Source organism: Anser brachyrhynchus, assembly GCF_964034855.1.
Source record: "Anser brachyrhynchus genome assembly, chromosome: 2".
Taxonomy (NCBI): domain Eukaryota; kingdom Metazoa; phylum Chordata; class Aves; order Anseriformes; family Anatidae; genus Anser; species Anser brachyrhynchus.
Genome location: NC_137695.1, coordinates 127992913 through 128020858, shown reverse-complemented (window position 1 = coordinate 128020858; position 27946 = coordinate 127992913). Strand labels below are relative to the sequence as shown.

The 27946-nt window shown below is 38.5% G+C and overlaps 1 protein-coding gene across 4 annotated transcripts in view; it reads left to right on the top strand.

Annotated features, from left to right (window-relative positions):
* The window catches only part of STAU2 (staufen double-stranded RNA binding protein 2), a 168338-nt gene that overhangs the window by 78574 nt on the left and 61818 nt on the right, over positions 1-27946 (top strand). For 3 of the 4 annotated variants that reach the window (XM_080581626.1, XM_080581624.1, XM_080581627.1), the window contains exon 12: positions 9183-9490. In XM_080581626.1, coding sequence (XP_080437752.1) covers positions 9183-9490 — 308 coding nt within the window. Of the gene's footprint in view, positions 1-9182; positions 9491-15278; positions 15760-27946 lie in introns of those variants that run through there. The other variant, XM_080581625.1, reaches the window with a different exon arrangement.

The window sequence follows — 27946 nt, the reverse complement described above, 5'->3', positions numbered from 1 at the left end:
CTAATTTTTCCCATTCCCCTCTGTTACGTACTTTTGCAGCGACCATTGCAGCAAACCTCACTTCTGTTCCTCCCACTCATTGGCAAAGCTCCTTCTCATTGATTTGCTTCTTTACCTTTCCTCTTTCATAATCTTAAGGATGACTGGAAACATGAAGCTATTTGTTTCTTGGGTTGGGATATCTTAGACATTTTTCACACGTGGAATAACAAGAGTGATGAGTGAGTTTTTTCCCTGTTGCTTCTGGAAGTGACATTAAAGACAACTTTCTTTGGGCACAACACAGACGTTTGCAGCCCATATAGGAGATATCTACTGTCAACAGGATGTTCATTTATTTCTCAGGATTTGTCTTAAACAAGTATCAGCAAAAACTAGATGTGAAACAAATAAACAGTCCTAATGCAAATTCTATTCTCTTGGGAACATTCAGCTTTTGGTTTTATTTCTCTGGATGGGGTAATCATGAATATCATACAGTATGTGTTCTGGGAAAAGCTGTAGATGAGATATAAAGTGTTTAAAAATGAAGAACAAAAATTTATAAAATTAAAAGAAATAAGTGTCTTGAGTGTTTTTATATTTTATATTTCTAAAAGGAAAAAATGACCCTCATAGTCTCTGTTGCCCCACCCTAAATTTTTCATAGACTGGTTTTCCTTTATTTCCAGCATTTTGGGGGGCCACAAAGGAAATATTTAAAAACTAATGATAAAAAAATATATATTCATAAAAGTCGTTACCTCTCTGAAAAGGACAGGCTCTTTGTTTTTCTTGCCTAGCATTTTATTACTAGGGATTCCTGCATGGCTTTACAATCTTTGTTCTTCAGAGTACATCTGCTCCTGCTGTTTGTTCACCACCTGAAATCATAATCATTTGTTTGTGACATCACAATTAGTTACTGTGAAGATGATTAGAGTGTCACCAACAGATGACTATGATTTCAGATGGTAAATGAGCAGCAGGAACAGATGATCTCCTAAGGAACAAAGATACTTGATCTCACGTAATTGTTCTCAGTAGAAAACAGGCTATGAGAAAAAAAGCAAGTAGATATTCAGAAGAGTTTCTTAAATCTGTAATGAGGAATTTCAGCATTTGTCCTTATATGGTCTTTCTGTAAGCCCTAATTGTATGGTTGTATTTAAATTTGTAGTTAGAAACATATTGACACTTTTTGGGGGAGGAGGAATAAGTGCAAAATAAATAATCAATTTATCAACTTCAACATAGGAATACATCTTTACTTTGGAGGTAATAAAATGTATGTGAACTACATATTTCTGACACTCGGTGATTTTATAAAGGCTTTTTTTAATAGTCCTCTGTAAGTTTATTTTTCAACTAGGGATTTTGGTGAAGCCTTCCAGTAGCTAATTTAATACCTCTGTATTTCCATAAACAGTAACTGAAGCCAAAAGTTTGGGAGTAAAGGTTTTGTATTGTACTTCAGATGTTTTTTATTGGGATTTGTCTGTGTTATATTTTGTTGAAATATTTATTTCCTTCTAGGGTATTTCAAAGGTGACTTGCAGTGCATTGTGTGCATTTTTACTCACTGCTAAGTACTGCTGTTTCTGGAAAGATCCAAATTAGCATGTTTGAATGTAGTATGGGATTTGGGCACAACTCAGGTGTGCAAGACATAACTGCAATTGATCCTTCTCCATTTTTTTCATATCCCTCCTTTTGAGATGTTTTGTTAGGCAATAAAAGGAATTAGAATTTTGTATCTTCAGATGTGATGCCATCTTTGCTGAGTATAGATTATGATGTGTATTTCTAGCATACCTAGAGTTTTAAACATGCACCCAGAAAGTTGGGAGACTTGGATTCAGTTTCCTTCTTCGCTAGAAAGAGACTACTCACAAGGTACAGAATAATCTGGATAACAGCAGTCTTCTTGTGGAGATGTGTGTCTAATATCATTATGATTTGCAGACAGAGAATCGAGAATCAAATGTTGTCAAAGTGCAAAAATTCCACAGAGAAAGCATGAGCTAAAGGAATCATGACATTGCAGTCTGCCTATTGATTAAGACATTTGTAAGTGAAGGTACGGTTGGTTATGTGTTCTGGTGTTTCCTGGATGGTCTACACATAATATGTTTTGCATATTTTAGATGTAGGTTAAGAAAAAAAATAATAATAAAGTGTTGCAAGCAATCTGTTGCCTGGTTCTTGAATAGTATGAATTGTGCATAAGTAAGAAGTGCATAAGTACGCTTGGGCTGTGAGGGTTGTGGCTTGAATGCCCTCAGGCTGAGAAAAAAAATCACAGCTTTCTAGGAGACTGCTTAACCATTAAGCTCTTAATGTATAAATATATAAGAGGGAACAGCCACCATGACAGTAGATAGCTGGCTCTGTAGGTAGAGATCACTTCAGAGAAATTCAGCTTTTGCTTTTTGTAGTTCCCTGAATTTCCTGTATGAATTACATTTGTTCAAGGTTGCTGGTCTATTCCTTTGAAAAAATCTTCATGTGTAATAGCATCGCAGAGCTTTTTTTTGATGTTAACTGTTAATTTAAGAGTCTAATTCTGAAGATGATCTGCACGTAGGCTTCTCTGTTCAGCCAAGCAAACTGAGCAGTATCCCACAATTAACCTCAATATTATGTTTCTCTAAACACTTGGACTTTTCTCCATTTCCCACCGCCATCCCTTTTCTCATCTGGAACCCGCCAGCTACACGTCCATCAGTCTAGTATGTCCTTGAAGAACTGAATCAATTGAACTGAAGCTTTACTGCTGTCAGAAGCAAGGAATAATTCTCCATTCTCTCCTTCATCCTCTTGCCTTACATCAAACATCTTACCCCTATGACTTCCACTCCCCCACCGCTTTTTCCTCCTCTGATTTCATCTTCACTCATACCTATGCTGTGCTTGTTGATGTCAACCTTGACCTTCTTAGCTTCAGCAACCTCTCTATCCTTGTCTCTTAGACTTTCTCATTCTTTCATCTAGTCTACATGCAGGTCATGCCTTTATTTTCATCATCACAATTCTCATTCCCTTCTTAATCTGTTAATGAATAGTCTTGCCTGTACAGGTCACTCTCTGGTTGCACTTAGGCACTCTCCTAATTGCTTTATGCCCTCAAAGATCACTTTCTTGCTGTTTTTACAAGCACCTTGATCTGTCAGCTCACTAGTTTGATTTGCTCCTGCTCCAAAATTGCCGATCCTCCTTACTGAAATAATACCGTCCTTTATTCTGCATTTATATCGGTTCTTTTCAGAACCTGATTTGTCTTAATTGAAGCTTGCCTGATACACTGATACATTGCTGGAACCTTATGATGCAGAAATTTTTATGTAAAAATAATGTTGTAGATGTTTTGCCTGTGTCTATTAGAATATGTAATAGAATATCCTGTAGAAATTCCCCATTACAAGCCATAAGTCTTATTTTTACCACAATTTTATGCTCCCAAGTAGAACTAAAGCTGTGGAAGATTTCAAAGGACTTTCCTCACATGAGTGAGGAAAAAAACACCAGCTTTTACATAAAACATATTTGATTTAAGTCTCATGTGATACTGCAATTTCATTTTTGGCTGTACAGAAAACTCTCCAGCAAAATTAAGGATATCAAGACCTGACTTCTTGAAGAACTAAATAGTATTTACTTCAGTGTCATGGTTATTTTAAGGTTAAATAATGTAGTATTTTAATGAGTGACTTTACATAACGTCGGTTTGTTTAAGGTCACGTAGACGAGATTGTTTGATTGAAGGGCATTGTGTAATGACAAAACATTTTTTCATGTCTGAATATTGCAGTAGCTGGTGACTTAGAAATACCACAGATAGCTGTGGTAAGTAGATAATGATTGCATCTTGGTTTTTCCGGCCAAGATTGTGTGTAGACTATTACTGAGAACATAATGGCTATACTGTTTGCCTACTCAATTGTTTGACTGATGTTTTCTGAGTTCCTGCTGAGGTAATAAAATTTGAAAATATTCTAGTATATAAATAGGCTTTTATAATGAGTGGAGTATAGAAGGTAATTACTTTTTATGATAATATTTATATTTTTCAGTCTTGTTATTGAACTAGTTGTTTTTGAAAATTATCTTTTTTGCTCTCAGTGTATTTGTAATGGACCATATTCTAAGACAAGTTGAGAACCTGCCAATTCTATGGAGGAATTGTTGCATATGGAAGTCCTCCATGCCTCTTCAGATTTTGTCCACTCTAACTTACATAATAGTGAAGTCAGGGTTGGATTTGGGTCTAACTTTTCTTGCTTAATACTTTACTATAAAATTTTGCCATTTATTTTCAGCAGCACAATACGAGAAGACTACTCAATGTGAATAAAGGTAGCATAATCTAAAGGAAAGCTGTTTGGTGGTTATCAATTGAGTTTTTTATTCAGTTCCAAAAAATACTGATGATATCTGTGAACAATCTCTTTTTTCCACACAGTGTTAGGTTATTTCAAATATAAGGGTTTTAAACTTAATTTATGAGCACACTATATACTGATTTGTATCGTCACTCACTTGGCATCACTACACAAGACATGAAAGTACTCCTTCATGCTTGTGCCCCATACTATTAGTTATAGTGCAAGGAAGAGCATGTGCTTTACAGGAGTGTCGGGAAACCATACACCAGCTGACCAGGCTTCTGACACACCATCAAGTATAGCTTTCCTGTAGGACAGATGTGAGCCCAGGGAGAAAACTGTGGTTCTCCAAGAAAGAATAAAGCTGTGTTTTTGACCAAGTACACTAGGTGTCCTTGAAACATGAAAAGCCACTGAGTGACCTTGAAATAAGTCTTTGAGCAAAGGCAGATGAAGAGTATTCCTGCAGTGATGATCAAGTAGAAAAGAGAAAAGATTAAATAAAAGAAACCTGCTTTTTTAGGTCATCTTTTGGAGTTGAATGGCAAAATCAAAATCTTAGCTTTTCATGTTTTCTAGTCTTCCTGACAGAAATAGAAAATTGAAAATTAGACACCAGTGTGGTGGTGTAGACACTTCTGCTTATGAGTCTGCAGGCAACGCTGTCATCAGAGAACTTTTTTTTAACTTGTCCACTCCTATGGGGTAACTCAACACTGTCCCTGTATCCAGCAAATTCCATTTTTGCAGAGCCTTATTACATTCAGGCTCTTGCAGTGATATTGTCAGCAGTTCTTCCTTCCCACTCCATTCCCCATGCACCAAGTCCTCTGGTGAGTTAGCTTTGTTTTCCATGAACTCTGGCAGGATTGAAGGTCCAAATGGTAGGGGATCCTTTTGTAGAAAGGTCTTCCTGTCCCTGCTGGCAGGGAGACCCTATGGAGAAAGGATTAGGGATAAAAATAGCATGACTCCAACAGATCCTTTGAAGGCTGCCTCTGCTGCTTCTACTGGAAAAAGAAGTGGAATCAGAGCACAGATATACAGTCTAAAGGGAAGGCTCATAAAGGATAAGCCATTTTGCATCATATGTTTGCCTTGGAGTCTAAACAGTTTTGCAGTTGTGGCAGCAAAAGTAGATGATGGAAGAAGAAGAAACTTATTCTTTGGTGAGACAGGTCTTTGGTTTGGGCTTTTCAGAGACTATAGGAGATTGTAAGAGACTGCTAATAATTACTGCCAAGGATGAGTAAGACGTTTTTCAAATGTTAGCAATTACATTGCATAGCTAGCCTGCATATTTTTGTAACACATTTGCCCACAGGTTTAAATAATATAAATGAAAATTATTTTAACATGTTTCATGAATGTACCTCTAAGTTATGTCCAGCAGAAGGTGCAATGTTGTTGGTCTAAACAGTAGTAGTATAGTTCCTCTATGTTCCTCTCCTGCAATGCAAGAAAGTGTTAGAGCACAGTATTTCTTTGTCCTGTGTTTTTTTTTTATTTATTTATTTAAGTGCTTGTTTGAAGACTAAATATCAGAATTTCTGAAGAGTTCTTTTGGTCTAACACTTATTTCTCTGTTGATGTCATACTTCTTGTCTTGTAATAACATCATTACCACAGTAACTAAGCTGTTACATGTACATCCTTACAGAATTCAAGACTCGAAGTAAGCAGACAACAAAGCCAAGATATTAAAAAAAAAAAATCCTCAATAATATATTACAAGTAGATAATGAATTACAGTAAATATATGCCTGGTAGAAGTTTTAAAAGAGAGCAAGTTTTATTGGCTTTTTAAAGCAAGTTTCTAAGAAGCTCCATGAAACATAGGCCCTGAACATAAAATCTTAATAGCTTGCAACTATATTAATGTAATGTCTGCAATATTACATTACTTTGTTTCCAGATATAATCAATGATGGTAATATAATATCTGCTCTCAGAGCCAATGTATGATTTAAATTAATTATTGCTTATAAAGCACTTTGAAGTCTTTAGCTGAAAGGTGTTACATAAGTGTAGAAGTACCATTATTAATTTAACATCACCATTACAGTAAAGTCAGTACTTTAGGAGCATTTGCTATACTGTGCTCACTATCTTTTTATTCATCATATGCTGCATATTAGTTATTTTAACATTTAGAAAGCTTAGTAATCTGGAAGTATTCCAAACCATTGTTCCAGACAGCAGTTAGATATTTGGGTGGATCATGTAAAAACAGTGAAATGGCTGAGAAAGCATGTAAAATGTTTGTTTTAAGTAATATTACATCAATGGAACAGACATCTGCAGTACTGGAAATCATTTTAAACTTCTTGAAACTTTTTTTTAAGTTAATGTTGCATGATCTTTTTCTAAAATTGATTTTTTGGGAAGTAATATTTATTTTAAACAAGTATGTTGTTTCATGTTCTGTTCAATTTTGATTTCTGATTCTCAAATATTTGTCAGAAATCAGATTTACAGTGGGCCAGGTCTTAAGATGTGCCGAACACCTGCCACTCAGTGTCTTTGTTGATGTTTGTTTTTGTAACCCAACATCAGCTATCAACATCTGTAGTATCTATTTTAATTTTCATTCATCTTGTCTTTTGTATAAGACTATTTAAAAGTGTGAGCAGTGATAGCCCTAGGAGATTGTAGCCTCAGAAAAAGGGTATGTTATCACTCTATTACATGGTGATTATGTTCTATAGAATAATGCTATGTGTTTACACAGTTGCTGTTATCTACAAGGTTATATTCTGCATTGTCTGTAGATGGAAAGACACTTCAGGTACCCCATCCTCCATTGTTCCCAATAGCACTGTTGTGAATTGGAGTAGTTGTACAAGGGAATAACATGGTTTTGGCATTACGGCTCAGAGCCCAGCCAGACTCCACAGCTCCACAAAGGCAGTGGAGACAGCAAGCAGGTGGTAATGGGAATGTCCAGCTCTGCCTCTGTACTGGTGTGATGCTAGGTGCAACTGCAGGAACATTTCTCTCTAAAGCAGAGGTATTGATAAAGCAGAGCATTGTCCCCTAACTTGCATGATCTTAACAGACAATTAATAACAGCACTCTCCAAACAAGTCATGCCTAACCCTGTAACCAGATCCTTCGTGAAGCTTTATCGAACTTTGTGAAGGGTGCAAGCGGATGTTCCAACTCTCTGAAACTACTGTTAATTTAAAAGCCAAATGTGTGAGTAAATCGATTAAAAGATTCACCTGTAAGTAGTTTGCTGAGTCAGCAGTGAGGAAATTCGATTTTCACCATGTAGTTGAAAATGAGGTTATTAATCACTAGTAATATTTTTTGAGTCTTCTTGTAGTAGACATTTTTTCAAGAATGCCACTTGCACCACTAATATTAGAGGAGTCCTTTGTAGTAAACTGGAAATCAATTCTCTTTGAATTTATTCTGCATTCTGAGGTGACTTTTGTATATACTGCAAATTAATTAAGCACTGGATCCTTTGATTGCTCTTGAGATAGCTAAATCAGTTAACAAATAGGTTTATCATTCTTAAAATAAAATGCCATATGGCTTGAGTTCACAGATGTTTTTTTCAGGTATATACAAGAAGATCAAAGAGTGCTATTAATATGAAATGAAACATCTCAAGTTCATTTTTGAGTTTAATAACAATGAGGGGTCTTCCTCTTACATTAACAAACTGGGTACTCATGTTTCCAACAAACGCTGTATTATATATGAAACTACCAAACTTCATCCTTAATTCTGCACGTTTTTAAACGTAAGAATACCAACAAAGCTGCTTACGTATGTACTCACTCCTGTTTTCAAGGAGGCTTAGGGTCAAGATGTTCTCTAAAAATATATTAAATTTTTTGAAATGTAGAAAAATTACTCCTAATTTCAGTCACTGGAAGTATTTGAATGTTTCCTACAATTCACATGAATATATTCAATCTTTTTGTTTTTTACCGTAATTCCAGTTGATGTTAATCACAACACATACACTTTCTTCGCTCAGCATGAATGTTGTCCAAGACAAGCAACTATTTGCGATCTATAGGATGCTGTTTGTGCAGCTAAAAGTAACAAAAATAGAAGAAGATTCCTCTTCATTGAAGAGCAAGCAGTCACATAAGAGTCATTAGCACAGTAACATGTGGCTGCAGGGCAATTTAAGATTACTTAAACACAGGCTGCTGTTGTAATTCAGCAAATGCTTTAAGCCAGCACTTGAGGCACTGCAGCTACTGCAAGAAGCCATCCTGCCCTTCTTTTGCCTCCAAACTGCTCGTTCTCATGAGCATCACTGCATGGTCCTACAGGTGCTTGTGCTGGCACATGCAGTAGAGCAGCTGGAGAGTACTAACAACAGCTGTAGGTGGGAGAGGAAAGAACTTCTGATGGTGGTAGTGCTGACATGGGCTAGCTTAAATTATTTGTCAAACAACAGCCTAAGTTGTTGTATCAGATAGGAGGCGGAAGACTGTAGTGAAATAATGGTTGTGCTGCTATTCTGAAGCAGTAGCTGTCCGTTGTGGTTTGTAGATCTCAAAACGTTACTCGTTTATGTTTTGTATTCTGTGCTTGCCACAGTTTTCAAGTCCAGGAGTTTTTAACTACTTAAAAAGGCTGGTGGGAGAGGAAGAAGAGGGGCACTTGAGATCTGCTTTGTTTCTAAATAATTGTGTGATTTCATTCACAGTTACTATGGAAAAAAAAAAAAAGATACTGCTTTTAAGTGCTTACTTTGTTTTCTGGTGAAAAGTATGTTAATGAAAATTGTCTACATACATGCCAAGCCCATTCTAGGGTAATGAGGATCATCTTTGCTTTTATTTTCAGCACCAAAGGGAATACTCCATCTCTCTCCTGATGTTTACCAAGAGATGGAAGCAAGCCGCAACAAATCAGCCCCTGGTACCACTGTAAGCTATTTGTCGTCCAAAGAAATGAGCCAGACTTCTAGCTCTTTCTTCAGCATATCTCCTACAACAAATAGCACAGCTACGATTGCCAGGGAACTTCTCATGAATGGAACATCCCCAACTGCCGAAGCCATAGGTCTAAAAGGAATATCTCCTGCTTCCCCCTGTCCTGCAGTGCAGCCTTCAAAACAGCTGGAGTATTTGGCAAGGATTCAAGGCTTTCAGGTATGGGAGGGGGAAAATGAAGCTCTTCAGCCAGAGTCATAGCATTGCCATCAAGGTTTCACTCTTGCCCTCTGGAATGTGGGCATGCATGTAACTTATCTTGTAAAATTAGCTGGTGTCCAAGGCAGTTGCTGGGTCCAGGAGATACAACCCTGCACCAATATACATGTCCCTCCTCTTTTTTGTTCCTTTCTTCCATTCAATTTACTACAGGCCATCTTTCTTTCTGTTGTTTGTTCTCCATAAACAGTTACAGGCTTAAATTATGCTTTTACTTGCACTTCTTTGAGAGTCTTCACCTCTTAGCATTAGAAGCTTTACATGCTGCTCTGAAATTGGTTTCTCCTTTAGACTCTGATCCAGAAGATACTGATGCACCACCTTAACTTTGCGTTTGTCTGCTGGGTTGGGTTGTTACAACCATTCCTCTGCTTTCCATCCTGCACCTGTTAGTTGTAACCTGTAGAACAGAGTTTTGATCAGAAGGTGCGACCTAAGAGCAGATTTGGTGGCAGAGCAATGCAGAATGTTTTGACATCACAGTCAATACTAGAGAATGTAAGATATACCATGCTGGGTCAGCATATTGGTCCTTCAGCACTAATGACCTGCATCCAGCAATGGCAAATACCAGACATTTCATAGGATGGTGAAAGCCTCTGTAGTGCATCTAGTCATTTCTGCAGTGTGGAAGATGGGGAAAAGAAACCTCTTCCTGATCACCATTACATGCAAAATTACACGCATATATGTATAGTAGCTCATTTTACTGTATTGCACCATCAGAGGATAGGACCAGCTATGTAGAAACATTCTTTTTCCTGTCTTTGGGGCTTTTTTGTTTGTTTGTTTTTGTTTGTTTGTTTGTTTTCTTTTTCTGTTTCATTTGAAAAGTTGGCTTCCTATGTTCTAGCATGTGTAATCTGATCATGTAACCAAATTATGGAAATGGGAGGTTTCTGTTAGAATTTTTTGAATGCCTGATAATGATTTTTTTCATCAAAGCCCATGTAATTTACAAAGTATGCAGTTGTTGAAAGTGATTAAAAAGAAGTGGCTAGAATTCAAGAAATAGTGTCAGATGTTCTATTGGCATAAGCACCATAGTTAAATTGCATTTGCGGATGTCAGATGTCACCAGTTGTGGATTTGATTTAACAGTGTTTCTGTCTAAAATGTACATTCAGATTTCTTTTGGTCTTCATTTTTAAAATGTCATTTTTGATTCACTAGTTTGAATTTCTCTTAATACAAGAAACAATAAAAGTCTAAGCCTCACAGTATGTAGAGTTAAGCTGCTAACAGGAATTCTTTTTTTCTGAGTTCCACTTTGTTACCTGCCTGCAGATGAATTCTGATGAAAAGAAATTCAATCCCTGATGTTTTCACTGCTTGCTTTCACATCTTGTCAGATTGCTTGTGTCTACTAGTAACACTTTATTTTCATAGAACCAATGCACAATTTATGTTATTGTTTTGATTCCTTCTTGCCTACAGTATGTGGTTACTGTAAAATGATTAGTTGTTTGTCCTGTTGTTTTTTTTTTTCATGCTTTAATTCTAGTTGCCTATGTAGAAATTGTTTTAAAGGGTCTTACCTTGAGCCAAAAATATAATCCGTTTCCTCCATAAACTAGACTACTACTTTTTACTTGGCCCTGATTCAAAACGAGAAGTTTGGTAGAGAATGTCTATTAATGACATATATATGTCTCTGTGTCTGTAACTGGTGGTTTTACATCATATTAGCATGCTTTTTAACACCTTGCTTGAATGAGTGGTATTGATGTGAAATTCTGCCACTGCTGGATCCCTGAGCTGAGGTGGAGCAGTGAACAGAATCTCTGTGGGAAATGGCTTAGTGGCCTGGCAGGTGCATATCACAGGTCTCTTCACCATTTCAGCCTAGAAAGCTCTTTGTGTTCAAGAGTTTAAAAGCCTATTTCTTTACAGGTTAACTTTCTCAGGCATATTTACCAAGTAGAAAACTACTGCATTTACAAACAGATAGCTTGTTTCATGTTTCCTGAATGACCCAAAATGATTTTTAAATTGTTAGCATGTATTTGTATTCTGGTCCAGATGATAACCATAGTTTTGTCTTTCATTGAAGAACGTATACATTCTGTTCTGTTACAATGTATTTTTGAATTTTTAAAAAAATCAATAAATACTCATATGATGTTTCATTTGTAAATGTAAAAAAAAAAATGTTACTTGCTTATTTGAATGTTTCTTTGAACTTCTTTAGCTGCAGGGGACACGTCTTTAAAATGTGATTATTTAATTTAAATTCTCCTAAACTGTTTGTATATGATCTCAGTCATGTTCTATTGTAAGCCCTTTATATTATTTGGACCAATGTATGGAAAAGTACTAAAAAATTACATTTTTATGGTTTATGGCTTATTATTCTAAAGATATTTGTAATTGATAAGCAGCAGCTGAGTGTCACTGAAACACAGGTGTTTAGCTCGGATTCTTTCAAGGCCCAGGCTTCAAATTACCAGTGCTAATTAAACAAAAATACTTCACAAGCAAGTCTGTACAAAGTCTGAATAGAGCATTTTTAGTGCTTGCTTCATATTTATGCATACAATCTACCAGTTAATCGTTCTGCAGGCTTTGCCAGCGGATTGTTTAAAGGAAAATTCAGCATTGGTAAAATTGTTATTTTTAAGTGACTATGTGGTATTTTAGTCATTGTTTTGTAACTAGGTTAGTTACAGTTATTTTTGGTGACCACTTCAGTGCAGTAAGTTATTCAGAGAGTTTTGTTTGTGATGAAACATTTAGAGAAACTGTTTATACATGAATAATTTGAGCCTCCAGTTGCGACTGATGTAAAACACAAGTTGCAGGTAGTTCGTGTCCAGTAGGAAACCCCCCTAGGAGCTTCCATGAAGAGCAGGTAGTAGAATTAAAAAGGCCGTGACGTCTCTGTGCATGGCTGCAGCCACTCTTGGCTTGCTGCGTTGGCAGGTCTTAGGTATCTTGACTTGTCTGTAGTGGCCAGGTAGTAAGGCCTCACACAGGGTGTCGTTTCCACTTCTTTTTGATTACACTGCTACAAAATTGATTTATTTATTTTTCTTCCCATGTCTGTTTAGTGGTTAACTGTTCCATTTTATCTATTGATTGATTTGAAAGTTGTACTGTTGGGCCTTTCTAAATGCTTCTCATTTTCTCATTTCCCTGTAGTGCAGGCATACATTTCTGAGGGAGTGCGCGTACAGGAGGGGTCCCACTGGATACCCTAGAGTCAGGTTTACCTGTGCCCCATACGTTTCAGCTCATGGTTTTGAATTGTAGGCAGAGGTGGGCCTCAACCAAATTTTCACCCATGTATTGGGTTTGGTTGTGGCTTAACCCAGCAGGCAGCTCAGCACCACACAGCTGTTTGCTCACCCTCTCCCCCCACAGCAAGAGAGGGGAGAGAAACAGGGGGGGGAAAAAGTACAAGCTGATGGGTTTGAGTTTGATAGGACAGAAAAGGAAGAGAAATAATAAAATAATAATGATTATAGTAATAATAATAACATGTGCAAAGCAAAAGATGCACAATGCAATTGCTCACCACCCACTGACCAATGCCCATCCCGTCCCTGAGCAGTGTTCATCCCTTCCTCCCCGGCCAGCCACCCCATATTAATTGTTCAGCACGATGCCACACGGTGTGGGACATCCCTTTGGTCACTGGGCCAGCTGTCCTGGCTGTGTCCCCTCCCAGCTCCTGGTGCACCCCCAGCCTCCTCCCTGGCAGGGCAGCACAAGGAGCTGAAAAGCCCTTGGCTTAGTGTAAGCACCGCTCTGCAACAATTAAAATATCGGTGTGTTATCAACGTTATTCTCATCCTAAATCCAAAACACAGTACCATATCAGCTACTAGGAGGAAAATTAACTCCATCCTAGCCAAAACCAGGACAGTATCCACCCCTTATTCTGTACCATTTATGTCATGCTCGGGTCCCACACACACTGAGCTTGAACCTTACCCTACAGTAGCTTTAAACAAACCAAATGCTCATTTCACTTTGTTGAAGGTTGGATTTGGAAATCAGCCTAGGAATGCTTGGATATCATTACTAAGATACTGAATTTCAGGGAAATTCAGGCCTCACTGAATTTCAAGTTAAAAGTATAGTTTTGGACTGATCTGTGTGTAAATGCATATTTATTGGAGCAGGACCATAGGTCAAATTTTAAAAGGCACCTAAATACCTTTTTCAAAACTGACACGGGTACTGTGGATGCTAACTTGTAAGTTAACTTGTAAGCCTGGGCCGCCCTTCATAATGTTTGGCTAATCTGGGCTCCCGTCCCACACCATGAGCTGTGGTCCATGCTGTGGACTCACTGCCTGAGGTTAGTAATGCCTGTGCAATTTCTGCCCTGTACTGTGCTGGCTGATGCAGATATGCCCAGGACTTTCTCATGTTCTTTGGATTGTCCTTCTGGTGTGATTCATAATGTTGCTTTCCTTGGTGTCTGTTCTGACAGGAAGCGCAAAAAAGGGCAAGTCTGCCTGTTTCAGACTTAGTGTAGTATCTGAAGTAGTCATCAACTTCAGGTCATGCTGTGACCACTTTGTGGGCTCTCTTCGTGGATTTAGCTGCAGCTGCTAAAGACTGTAGCACAGAATGGGCTTTTGGCTTCCAAAATAAAGAACAGTGACCTTCTCATCCATCCCTCCTGAGTCTTTGAAGGTTTTTGAATCTTCCGAACAGTGTTAATGATAGTTAAAGAGTTCCTGGTCTTTTTAATAATAAAGAGTTTAGGTCTGAAGCCATTTCTTAAGGAGATCTCCGAGAGACCACCATGACAATCAAATCTGAGTTCACTGGAAATTCTTAATACAAAAGGAATGAGCAAGGGATTCCGCATTAAGCCTGAAGAAAATAATCGGGATATAAATTGTTATCACAACTTTCGTTTATATGTTCTTGAAACTTGATGCAGTGCCCTTTAGCTTCCTTCGTTAACATTTTGTTCCCAAGTATGACAACCCATTGATGATGCATGAAATAACAAATTCAATTCAAAAGTTCTTTTCCAAATCTGGTCACAATTACGAAATGTTGCTTACTTAGTTTAATTAAAATTCATTGCTCTTCACTGGACAGAAGCGGGTTTCCTTTCATTAGTTTTTCTTAGTTACATGGCTTAGTGAAATATGCATACTGAATTTACTAGAGCTCCCTGGAAAAATTGACAATAGCTGTTTTTCTCCTTCTTTCTTACCTCTGAATCTGTTTTTTACCTCAGTAAAAACAACACCTTACTTTTTTTCAGTCCAACTTTGTCTCTTCCCACAGCAAGGAGAACAAGATCTCTGAATTAGCTCTGCATATTGCATGAATTCATTGGTGTGGGTTGCAAGCTTTAGAGATTAAAATCAAGCAGAAAAAACACCCAATCATTCAATGTTGATTCCAGATTCAAATAGCTGTAGTAGAAGGAGTCATTAAAAATTTTTGTTGTTCTGGTGGCTAGAAATTGGGTCAAAGCAGTCGAGTATTGCACCTCATTCTCAAGAGAGTTGTCCTGCTGAGGAGGCCTGTAGAAAAAAGTCAAAAGAAATCAGTAGTAATGCTGTGATGGAGGGGAAAGCCCACGGAGGCCTTTGAAGCAGCACATTGGAATGAAGTTTCATGGTTTCCCAGAAAATCAGTAGGCATTTCCTGTCTGTGTGTCTGATGGAGAGTAGAGTATCTTCCCATCCTGAATGTCCTGTCTTAGTTTTTCACACGATGATCTTCATTTTTGTTGTTGTTTTCATTTTAATAGAATCATCTAAGTTGGAAAAGACCTTCAAGATCACCAAGCACAACTGTCAACCTGACCTACCAAGACCCATCACTAAACCATGCCCTCAGTGCCATTCTTCTTGGGTTAGAAAGCAGCTACTTCTCTTTGCTTCTTTCAGCCTTTCTCCTGGCTCACTGCTTTACACAAGGTGACCCCCCCCACACACAGTGCCATTCATCTTCACTCTTCCTCAGTAGTTATCTACTGAGCTTACTCTGCACAAGTTATAGCTAGAAATTAAATCATTTTGAGGTGATTTTGTTCAAGTGATCATATATTTAGGGGTGAAATGAGGCTGAACCGTGGTAAACTGGAATAAAACAAAAGCTTACCTTCAGTGAGTCGTGAATGCTGACATGATTTTCCCCAGAGGGTCTCCCTAGGAAAAAAAAAAAAAGTAAAATGTACTGTGTTTTAGGGGGGGAAGATTCGATGTATTCAACCTATTAAAATGAATATAATTGTGATTATATTGTTAGTTGGTTATCAGAGAAAGTACAAAGTTCCCTGCAGATGAATGAAAATGTATGTTTTAGAAAGCGTCCCCCTAAAGCCATTCATGAAGAGTATAGCAAGTTCTAAAAACTTGAATGTAAACCCAGATGGTCCTGTTCTGTCCTTGAGCCTGTCGTTGTAGAAAGGTTTGTGGCCACTGTCAGCTTGGAACTGGAGTCCAAGCAAATGGTCTGGTATGAGTGAGTACAAAAGTCTCACGGCTAGTTCAAATTGAGAAATACAAACAATAGTTAAAGGACGCTTTTGAAATTATAATATCTGTCTTTCTGGCATGATTAATGTAAAACAGATTTGCAGGCTATGTCGGCAAACTGATTTTATATAAATGCTTCTTTGAAGATAATCATATCTCCAAAAACCAGGACAAAATAGGATTTTAAAAAATGAAGTAAGGCTGTTAAAGCAATTAGTGCTTCATCCATATAAGTATTCATGAAACCCCTTGGAGCAGCTTGAGAGTGTTGCTATATGTTGTCAATACCTGCTGCTGCAAAACAAGCCTTGGAATTGTGTTTTTGGTTCTTGTCCTTAGGGTCTTAGTCAACTTGATTGGCACTGTACTTGCTTGTTGGTCAGATCGGTTCCTGTAAAATGATGCGTGGAATGATTTTGTGCTGTGTTGTCATTGAGAACATCAAAATCTGGCCTTTTGCAGAGGGGTAATATCTTCCTGTGTGTTCTTACTATGCCATGCTTGGTGGCCAGTACTGGAATCTCAGCAGAAGTATTTGTCTCTTCCTGGCAGGGATTATAAACACCTACTGTAGAAATAGGTGACAAAGTCATCATTATCTTCATTTGTGTCTCTCTGGATACCTTTTTTTTTTTCTTCCCTGATGTGACATTTGCATTTTTACCAATTACCAAACTATTGTCTGATGGTTGAGTTAATACAGGTATTTACTGCGGGTTAACCCTGGTAGGCAGCTCCGCACCACACAGCTGCTCGCTCATTCTGCTGCTGCAAGGTGGGGAAAAGAATTGGAAAGGCAAAAGTGAGAAAGTTTGTGGGTTGAGATAAGGATAGTTTAACAGATAAAACAAAGCTACACACAAGCAAAGCAAAATCAGGAATTCAATCACTACTTCCCCTTGTCAGGCAGATGTTTAAGGAAAGCAGAGCTTTCTTAGAAATCACTTGTAATGGTTATTTGGAAAGACAAATGCTATGAGTCCACCCTTTTCCTGAGTTTCTACTGCTGAGCATAATTTCATATGATAAGCAAAGCCCCTTTGGTCATTGGGGTCAGCTGTCCTGGCTGTGTCCCCTCTCAGCTTCTTGTGCACCCCCAGCCTCCTTATTGATAGGGAAGCCTGAGAAGCAGAAGAGCCCTTGACTTAGTGTTAACACTGCTCAGCAACAACTAAAACATTGGTGCATTTTCAGCATTGTTTTGGTCACAAATCCAAAACATGGCACCATATCAGCTACTATGAAGAAAATTAACTCTGCCCCAGCCAAAACCAGTAAAATCTCCACCCCTTATTCCATAGCATTTACAGCATGCTCAGGTCCCATGGTATCCAACACGTCTCACGTCTGCATTAAGAACTGCCCACCTTCCCATACTTTGATGTACACACAGATAACAATCCTTAGTCTATGGGCCAAACCTGTAAAATGTCTGTAAAATTTCCACTGAGTTCATTTAGTCCATGACTTGGGTTCCACCTCTTACAGTAGTCACTCAGGAAAGGAGAGGTGATGTGTTGTGTGGAATTATTAGATGCTAAAGCCAACTTAGGTCTGGTCACTACTGCACTTGCACGACATCTTGTGAGGCTCATCCTCCACTGGTTCAAATTGTTTCTGCTATAGGACTTCATATAACATACAACTCAAATCATGGGTTACAACATTTTAAAGGTACATCCATTACAATCTCCCTCTCTGGTCCCTTTGGACCAGGCTATGGGGTTTAACATTGTAGTGAACTCCTCCCCTTCCCACTGCTCCTGTGTGAGCTTATCCATGGGCCACAATCCCTTCAGAGGTGTACCTGCTCCGGCGTGGGCTTACCCATGCTTGCACCATGCTGTGACTGACTCAAGTTCACACTGGAGTTCTGACCTTACAACACAGGCACGGACAGCATCAGTGCCCTGGCCATCTGCCAGCCAGGCGCACGACCAAATCTGTTATCAAAATGTTCACAGATAGAGCCAAGTAAGACGATAAGCAGTAATAATATAGAATAGGGAGAGTGAGCCTTGTGGTAACTACAGGAGCATGCCAATTAATAGCTAAACAGCTACAAAATCAGTCTAGCACGCTCCATTCAAAGCTGTCATTATCTTAAAACACTTATGCCCTGTGTTGGGCACCAAAAAGGACTGTTGTGGGTTAAATTCAGCCCCATACACCCACTCACTCGCTCCTCTGCTGCAAGATGGGGAGAGAATTAGGAGGGCAAAAGTGAGAAAATGCATGGATTGAGGTAAAGACGGCTTGATAGGTAAAGCAAAGCTGCACGTGCAAGCAAAGCAAAACAAGGGATTCATTCAGTAATTCCCATCAGCAGGCAGATGTTCAGCCATTTCCAGGAAAGCTGGGCTCATCATGTGTAATGGTTAGTTAGGAGGACAGACACCATCACTCTGAATGTCCCCCCCCCTCCTCTTTCTTTTCTCCAGCTTTTATTGCTGAGGATGATGCCATATGGTATGGGACATCCCTTTGGTCACTGAGGTCACCTGTGCTGGCTGTGTCCCCTCCCAGCAGCTCCCCCAGGTGCACCCCCAGGCTCCTGGCTGGCAGGGCAGCACGAGAAGCAGAGCAGTCCTTGACTTAGTGTAAGCGCTGCTCTGCAACAGCTAAAACACAGTTTTGGTCACAGTTCTGAAGTACAGCACCGCACGGTCTGCTATGAAGAAAATTCCCTCCATCCCAGCCAAAATGAGTGCAGCTTTCTAAATTTCACTGGCTTTTTTACAGTTCTGTACAACTGGGCAGAAATCAGGAAATAGGAGAACTCTCTCAACCATGTGAACTTACAGTCTTTGTGCTCTGGAGAAAACTTACACTCTTTTATCAGGTTATTTTGCTACAAAACTTACCCGTTTATTCAAGACAACCACTATTTTTGTCCTAACAGTAATAGGAATTAACAGGGAAATAAGTTTCCGCCCAGCAAGGGCAACAGGTCAGTCAGGATTTTATTGAGGATTTTAGTGGCATCTGTGATTTGCACAACACCAGGCAACCTGTTAGCTGAGAATCCTTCCTTGGCTCTCAGAAATGTGCAGGTGTCCCGCTACACTGAAATTCGCCTTGAAGTCAAATGGTTGTGTTACATAGGTAAGGGCTCCGAGGTCTCCAAACCCTAATTTGTACGTGACTAGCCAAAAGTAAAAAAACATGTTGGGAATGTGAAATAGAGGGAGAGAGAAAACAGAACAAGCTGCTAGCAAAAATTGTTCTTGAGAGCTTCATGTAAAAATCAAAGCACCTGGACTTCATTGCATTTTTTTTTTAAATCCGCTAACTTCAGAGAGAACGTAGACAGCACCACAGTTGATGCCAGTGACCCAGAGTAGATCTTCAAGGACTGATTTTATTAGTTTCCATTTATTTCAGAAAAGTTTCTGCTGACCGTAGACCATCTCATGTTACCCTACTTTTGACCACAAAGAAAAACAGTGGAAGTCTTCTGCCAGAAGTATCCATAAGCATCGTTCCCGTATCAGTTTGCATAAGGCAAGAGGTGCAGGTTGTGGGAAGTGAGAATATTCAGAGGGCATACTGCAGGAGGTAATGTTTGCTGCAGGAAGAATGTTTCTGAATTAACTTTAGAGCATGCAGAATTAGAAAAAGCAAATGCAAATCTAGCTGCAAGGGACAGTAAATTTTCTGACACAAGGTCTCCAAATACCTGGCTTCTGGCCAGAAATCTGTCTGAGCTAGCTCTCTTCTGCTCTGGCCATTGTTACCTCTCTCCCTCTTACAAGGAAGAAGGCCCTATATTCAACTGCTGCTGAAGGTTTGCTCTTCTTGCCTCCAGAAACAGTCCGGGTGCTGCTTTTTCTTTCAGTTTCTATAAGGAAGGAAGGTAAATGGGGAACATCTAGATAATGGCATGGCCTGTGTCCACAGGTGTGGTGCGTATAGGACCTTGGTAACATTTTAGCTTTTCTCCTCAGCATCTTGCAAATAAGAATAGAAGTCATCCCACATGTCCCTGCACATAACTTAGTCCATGAATATATATATATATATATATGTAAATTATGTTTTCGTAACTAATTCTAGATTTTGGGGTCTTTATGTGTGTGAGAAAGTTTGCAAACTATCAGGAGCTACTGCAGCCAGCACTAAATGCACCAGGCCTTGCTGCCTGCCAAGATCTTTTTAAGCAAATCCTAACGTGACTTGATAAGTTAGACGCAGACCGTGGCTTGGGACACAGCCAAAACTGTGAAAGACTGGGAGCTTCAGCCAGCATCAAGGTGAAGGTGCAGCCACGGTAGGCTCAGCTTTAACTGTAGTAAGGGAACTCAGTTCCGAAGAAAAAAACTTTAAAAAGCAACGAGAAAGGGTGAAGAAGGATAAAAGAGGCAAGTTACAGTTTACTCCCCTCGCTGTGACTTTCAGATGAGGCTTTCAGAGGAGGTATTTTTGCTGTCGTCTCGTTCCATCCCTTCTAGCATCCAGAGCACAGTGAAGCAGAATGATTTTCGGAAGTGGAATGATTGCTTCTTGTGCTAATGAAAGGCAGGTGATTCTTTCCGCATAAAGTCATGTATCAACATTCTGCACCCAAACCGTGTTTATGCTATCGGCAGGTTTTGCAGCAGATTCTGGCAGATGGTTTTGTACTTGCGGCTTCATGGTGACCCCGTCCCCTGTTCATTACTGTCACGTTTTGGGCTTTCACGTGCAGTTTGCAAACAAAGAATAGCTAATGTGTGCTTAGCTCTTCACTTAGGTGGCAACCTTCGTGATGAGAGTGTTGATGAAAACAGATTTCGACTGATGCTGTTGCTAGAGCGTTATTTCAGGCATGAAGGACTTTCTGTCTTCAAACTGACCAAATTCCTCGCTCGTTTCAGTCGGCTGTTCTGGATGGCACTCAGGACACATGCTCCTCCACACGTGCTCTGCACCAAGCTCTTCCTCCATTAGCTCTGTTAGCAGAACGCAGCTCTCTCATCTCCCTCGTTTGTAGGGCATGTAGTGAAAACGAGGGGTCCCAAGGAGTCCTCCATTTGAAGTTGCCGGTTTTTCATATTTCCATTGACTGTGAATTACAAAATTAATCTCAACTCCTATCCCTGAACATGCAGTAGTTGTCTGAACCATTATGTATGAATGATGTGTGAATGAAGCAGGGGCAGATAAGCTGTTTCTGGGGAAAAAAAATAATCAGATGTAACTTATATTACTTTGTAGCGTTTTCATTTCTTAATAATTCATTTTTAATGAGGTATTTCTTATTCCTTTTTGGAAGTAATTGTGTTCAGTGTTTTTAACTCATTGCAGTTAAACTACTCTCTTCTATGGCTGTGTTAAATATTTTAGTTGTAGACTACAGGAGGTGAACAGAGGAGCAAGCTGCTCTTCAACATAGTAGTGTTTTTTGTAGAAAGCCATGTCCTACCTTGTGATTTCAGTTTCCCTATCAGACAAACAGCTCTCTGCTCTTTTGAATACTAGCCATTGAAAATAGGAATGCTCATTTCATGTGTGCTCCCCAGGAACACTGGGCTTACAAATACAAATGCATACCTGGGTTAAGGTTTAACTGGCAAAAGGTAAACAGTAAGTACCTTACTGTACTGGTTATCCCACATGCTGCTGCAACAGCTGTGCTGTTGGCCAATTTTCTTTTAATTAGAACCAAACATCACATCCAGAGGTAGGACAGAGCTGGGTCTCCCTTGCCTGACTGAGCATAATATATGGCCAAGCTTTCCAGATCCCCTGCGCCACTGAAAACAGGAGCTCTGAATATATATAAATAACATAAAATAAATTATGTACAAGCTTTTTTGGCTCAGATAAACTGATTTTGCATTTTTCAGTTATTTTATATATTCTCCTTGGGAACTATATCAAGTTTTTCAGTCTTATTTGTACTTCATGTGCTTTTATAGATGGCAAGTGTCTGCCTTACTACAGTCAGGAATGTAAAATACGACTGCAGTGAACTGTGACAGTCTTTTGTCTGCTTACTGTTATCTATTTGTGGTACAGTAATGGTTTATTTCTTAGTCTAAAACCTCGGATTGTATTTTAGTGAAGATTTAAGACTATGGTACAGCTGGTATTCGAGCTCTGTAGGAGAAGAGCATGCTCGAATCTCTCAAGATTTACTGCTGGACTGTCAGTCTTCAAGCTACTGCGTGTCTTCCCCCTTCCTTGCAGTAGCCACAATGGAGACCTGGCCCACTGCTGTGAAGCAGACACAGCGATTGATGAACCTGAGGCGCGCTAATCAAACATATGTTTTCTTGACACAATGATTGTGTTATATATCACATATGAATGTACAGGCCTTTATCTTTCCTTAATGATCTAGCAAGGGGTCTTTCTTAAATGTGGGTGTTTTTCATGCGCTCCTTAGATTTGTTCCACAGGGGGTGACCATTAAAAACATCTGACGGGCATGCAGTTAGCCAGCTCCCCGCTGAGATTAGTAAAATACTATATTTAGTAGTCGCACTACATCAAGGAACTCCAGCATTGCAGGAAACAGTTTGATTCAATGCTTTTTTCTGATTTTTTTTTATTATTTTATTTTATGTCTGATTTTTTCATCTGGGACAGATTTTTTTTTTCATCTCTGTCTTTTTGTTTTGTTTTGTTTTTCCTTTTATATATATATATATATCTATACTTCAACATTTCCTGAAAGACTTTGTTCATGCAGTGGGGTTTTCCCCTAAGTTTGTTTTGTTGTTACTGTATTCCTCTTCTGTTGTGCTCTCACAAATAAAATATATGGGATTGTAAAGCAGATAGTAAGAGAGCAAAATGATATTCTGAATCTCTGTCGTGGTACTCTGTGTCTGAAGAGACTAACCTATTATTTTGTGAAGAGACTAACCTGTTGTTTGTTAGGAAAGCTCTGAGGATAATACAAGGATTCACACATTTAAGTACTAGAATATTGTATTCTGTAAGCTTCTTAACTGACTTTGAAAGAATGGTTTGAAAATAACAAGTATATTTAAATTATCACCAAGAGTATTTCTTCACTGATAAATATGCATGAAATAGTTTGACCACAAACAGGATTGTTTAAATTTTTTTTATGAGGTCACACGACTACCAGTAGATGAGTAACAGAGAGAGTAAGCTAAAAGATCAATATGGCAAAGATAAGTGTTCCACCAGGAAGCTAAAGGAACAAAAATTTTCCATGAGGCTGTTGTTCAAGTCAGGATTACTATTTTAGCATCTGATTTTATAGTTCATTCTAGTTTGTTCATAGCTGTAAATCCAGAGCAACCTGTGTAAAATCTCTGAAATTTTTCTGTAAAGTCAGGAGTAAATTTAGTGCTTTCACTTTAAGGGGCAGATTTAAAGGAATACCATCCTTTGTTCTAACAAAATAGTCCCAGCTTGTCAATCCAGAAGATTTGTGCGTTGCTGAACATAATGGCATTTTATTACCTAGTTTATTTCTGTCTAGCATTCTAAGACTCCTGCTGATGCTTTGACTCGGAGTAGTTTTTGGTTTGGAAACATGAACTCCAGTGTCACAGATGACTTCTTTCTTTTGGTAATTCATATTATTTTTTTTAAGTTAATAAATGTTCAAGAAAGAAAGTGTTTGGCTAGACAGAAGTTGTGTTTCAAACTGTGAACATCTAAGCAGCAGTGTGTGAAAATAGTAGCCTTTATTTTGTCTCCCTTCAGCCTCATGTTAATGCACGGTTAGCTCGTTTCTAACAGTAGTGTAGTATATTGCAGTTGAGCTTAACTGTCATGTAGTACTGTAGACAGTCTCTCACCTTCCTTGGTTGTGAGTCAGAAAAAAAAAAGTCCTTGTTCATGCAAAAGGTTGGATGCTCAAATTCAGAAATGCCCACTTAGACTAGGAGAGCAAATGTATTTACAGAATAATTTATGCAGATTAATTCTGGGCATTACCTGAAATTGCATATTGATCCAGTGTTTCAAACTAGCTTGTTGCTAGACAAATCCTGCAATATTTTTGCAGTTTCTATCAGAACACTTACACATAATGAATGATATCATAGTAAAGCTAGATTTGAGAGACTTGGATATATATATAAGTACAAAAGGAAAGTTTCCTACTTTGGGAGCAGTGTTATGATAGAAGTAGCCTTAACTGTAATTTGTATAGCAGTTTTATACAGTACAATTTAGTTTTCTTTTATAAAATAATGTATAGGGTTGAGAATTTTGGCTATGCCATTCCACATTCAGTTGTGACATTGTAAACATTCATTTTATATCTTTATGCAAAGCTATAAACGTACTTTAAAATATTTCCATCTCTACAGTAATTTAAAATATTAAAAACAAGGGCCAAATTTCAACATAGTCGTAAAATGTCTTCAGATCTTCACATACATTTCTATATGCATACACCAGTTAGTAGTACCCCTGCATACATACTCATGCCATACAGCTCGTTCCTGACTGAAGTAATCTCTTTAAAGGATATACAGTTGCATCTCCTGAGAATATCGAACATAAAAAAATACACGTATGAGCAAGTCCACGGCATGTGCTTGTGGAAAAAAAAAAGTCATCTAAGATTTATTTCATTGTTTCGATGCCTGGGATGCACTTTGCGTTTTATACGCAGCGGTTTTGTGCCCTGTCTCCGCAGAACAATGGAGTGCAGTGTTAGGGATTCCTGAGCGGGTTATACATGATTTATCTCAGATACTAGCGGTGTGCAGTTACCCAGGAGAAAAGCGAGCAGTGCCGTATGCTTTTCCCAGTAAATGGGCAGGCTCATTTAGAGTTATTGCCAGGATCTTGTTGTGGCACTGCTTGGTGCTGTGTAGACATACCTCTGAACAGAACTGCATGTAAATCCCTCGTAACAGGCTGAGGCTGGATTCTTGAATTTTACTCAGAAACTTGCACAACCCTTACAGCAGACATTAGTATGTTGGCCATTATTTTCTAACCAAATTGCAATGCTGTTCTATTAAAAAAAAATCTCTGCTTATATGTTATCCCAATAAAACATTATGAACTTTAGTGAGTGAAATTTCATTGCTGTTTAATCCTTAAAATGCACTGAGCTAATTTATGGAAGTCCCTTAAAAGCAAAAAATTGAAGCCTGAAAATTAGGACGTAGATGGTAATTATTCTTGTAACTCTTTTATTTTTACCTGCGTAATACAGGGAAAGGGAAAATGAGCGGTCACGGTTAGGCCGGAGCCCTTCGTCCTGGGCTGTAGGCCCCGCGCTGCCAGCGCCGGGTGAGCTTGGAGGAGCCTGTCCACCGCTGTCCTCACCCGCCTGGCAGAGCGGCTGTGAGGGAGAGCTGGAGCTGAGCACTCACAACTCTTAAACTGCAGGCACTTAGTAACTTAAATAAGAGAAGTACTACTGTGGTTGTTAATCTTAGTAACGGCCGTGTAAGCACGCTTGGAGCACTTGGCCGGCCTTCAGTTGCCGCTCCTTGATCGTGGATACTGAAGGAAGTATTTGCTATGCCTTCGTGTTTCCCTGCCTCAGATGATAATGATATTCTTAAAGCAGTTTTATAGACATTCAGGTTCCTCCCATGCTTAGTTGTAATAGCACGGACATGGAAGCTGAAACATTTACAACATAGTGCTGGCTGAAAGCGTAGAAGCATCTGCTACCATTCAGACTATTTGATAACTATTCCACTACTACCATCTATTTCAGAATGCCTATTCTGGTCAAAAAAATAAATACCCACACACATTGACAAAAAACCTTCAAACTTTAAATCGTAGATCACATTTGAAGAAAAAAAAAAAAAGAGAGAAATAAAACAAGGTTTAAAAATGTAGTGGCTGGATGATAAATAACAAGACGGGAAACTTCCCCAAACTGGGAAATTATTCATAAACATGCCAAAATGTAGAGGAAATCTGAGTGTTTTGTTGACTATATAAATCTGTATACTAGAGAGATTTCATGAAAGGACAACATTTTATTTTGTCCCCCATTCAAAGTCCAGTCTTTTGTGTGTATATCACTATTTTATGTAATTAACATAGGAAATGTTTATTTTGTTTAAACAGAAGAGCTTCAGCAGAACAAGAGATAATTAGAGGACTATTGCCTAAGAAATTATGAAGTAATGGCCTAGATCTATTAAGATGAGGCCAAAAATACATCAGGAAATTATTTCAGGAAAGTTAAGCCTAGAAAGATACCAAAATTTTGGATTTATTGCAGTTTCAACATGGGACTCAAAAGAGGTTGTGGATCGAATATGCTTTTGCAGATGATAATGTTATGTGGTAGTTACAGTATTTCCTCTGAATATCTCTTGTTCTTTCAGCTTGTTAACCGTGCTTTGTTCCAGTGAACATTAGTGAACTGTAACTTTATTCATATTATTCTTATTAAAAGTAAGCCTCCCACATGCTGTGCAGTTCAGAAAGTTCCATTTTCCCATTTCTCCATATGCACTCTACAGCATGCACTTTTCTAGGTCACCAGATTTTGCCCCTTTTGCTAACATCACATTTGCAGGACAGAACCATCCTTGTGAGTTTTTCTGCCCCATTTCTCCACATTGCATTCCCACAGCACATACTCGGCAGAATATCTAGCTTGCAACTAGATACTGCACTTGTGGAGTCTTGATAAGTTCTTGTCATAACAGTAGTCCTTGACATTTAAAGAACTTCAGTTTATATTTGCAAGCCAAATTTCATACCTTCATACCTCTTTCGATTAATCAAAGTTAAACCATTGTATATGTGAAGGGGCCTCTTGTGGTTTCTAAGTAAGTAGTATGGCTTTTCTGGCAGAGAGCCACAGGCAATTTAGTAGGCACATATTGTGGGGGTTGAGAGAGGAGGAGGGACAGGGATAATCCAGAAAGCTTTAACAAGGACTGAGTGAAATCAATATTTCTATATGCACTACATGCATTTTGCATTCTGTGTCTTAACTTTTGGCCACAGCTAAACTGTTTTTTATGTGTTGTCAGTAAATTAATTCTGCAATATAGCAATGACTTGGTTTTCCTCTCACTCAACCAGCCTTGCAGTGGTTTTGCTTCACCTGAAGTATCCCCAATTTGCACCTGTGACACAGAAGATTTAGGCACAGTCTATATAGTACACGCTGTATACAATTAAGTGTCATATATGTTGCTAAATCAGTTCCACAGGAACAACTCTAATATGGTTCCTAGTTGTCTTCAGAAATAATAATACTTAATTTTATAGCCTAAGTATAAAGATGAGGCTTTATCATATAACCTTTGCCTGAGATCTATACAGCTGTAAATAGATACTAACATAAAAGGTCTGTTTCCAGCAGAGTTGATCTCTCTTTCCATTTCTGACAGGGGTCACATAGCCAATGTAAATTACCACCATAAACCAAATTCCACCTCTCCTGTAGAACAAAGTGCTTGATCTGCCTGTCTAGAAGCCAGGAGCTACGTAGCAGATTGTAATATTTCAACAATTCAGCATGAGTGGCAACCTGTTCTTAATAATGAAACACTGGCAACATTTAACTTAATTTTTGTCTCAACATAGTAAAATCCATACTTTCTCTAGGGGATTTAAGAACTATCTGAAGGGGGCCTGAAGACAAGGAAAATAATTCAAGTAGAAGCAATGTCTTCCTCTGTATTTCATGCAAGAGTCAGGTTTAACATGCACATCTTGACATTAGTAAAGAATGAGTTACTCTTAGAAAAAGATAGCGTAGATAATTCAGGAAGAAAGTGAATTCTTCACCACACTATCTGTCATTTTGATTTAATTACAAAATCAAATTAAAATATACAATCTTGTTTAGCCATGTCGGGAAAGTTAGTGAATTTTAGTAGAAATGGCATTTCAACTGAAAACTTAAAACTGTCGTTGCCAGGTTTTTGGAGGTATAATGACTTACATGGATGTTTTATATCTAAGCTACAAAATACTGTTAAAACTTTTTGACATCTAGGTTAGAAACAATAACTTGAAACTAGGTTCT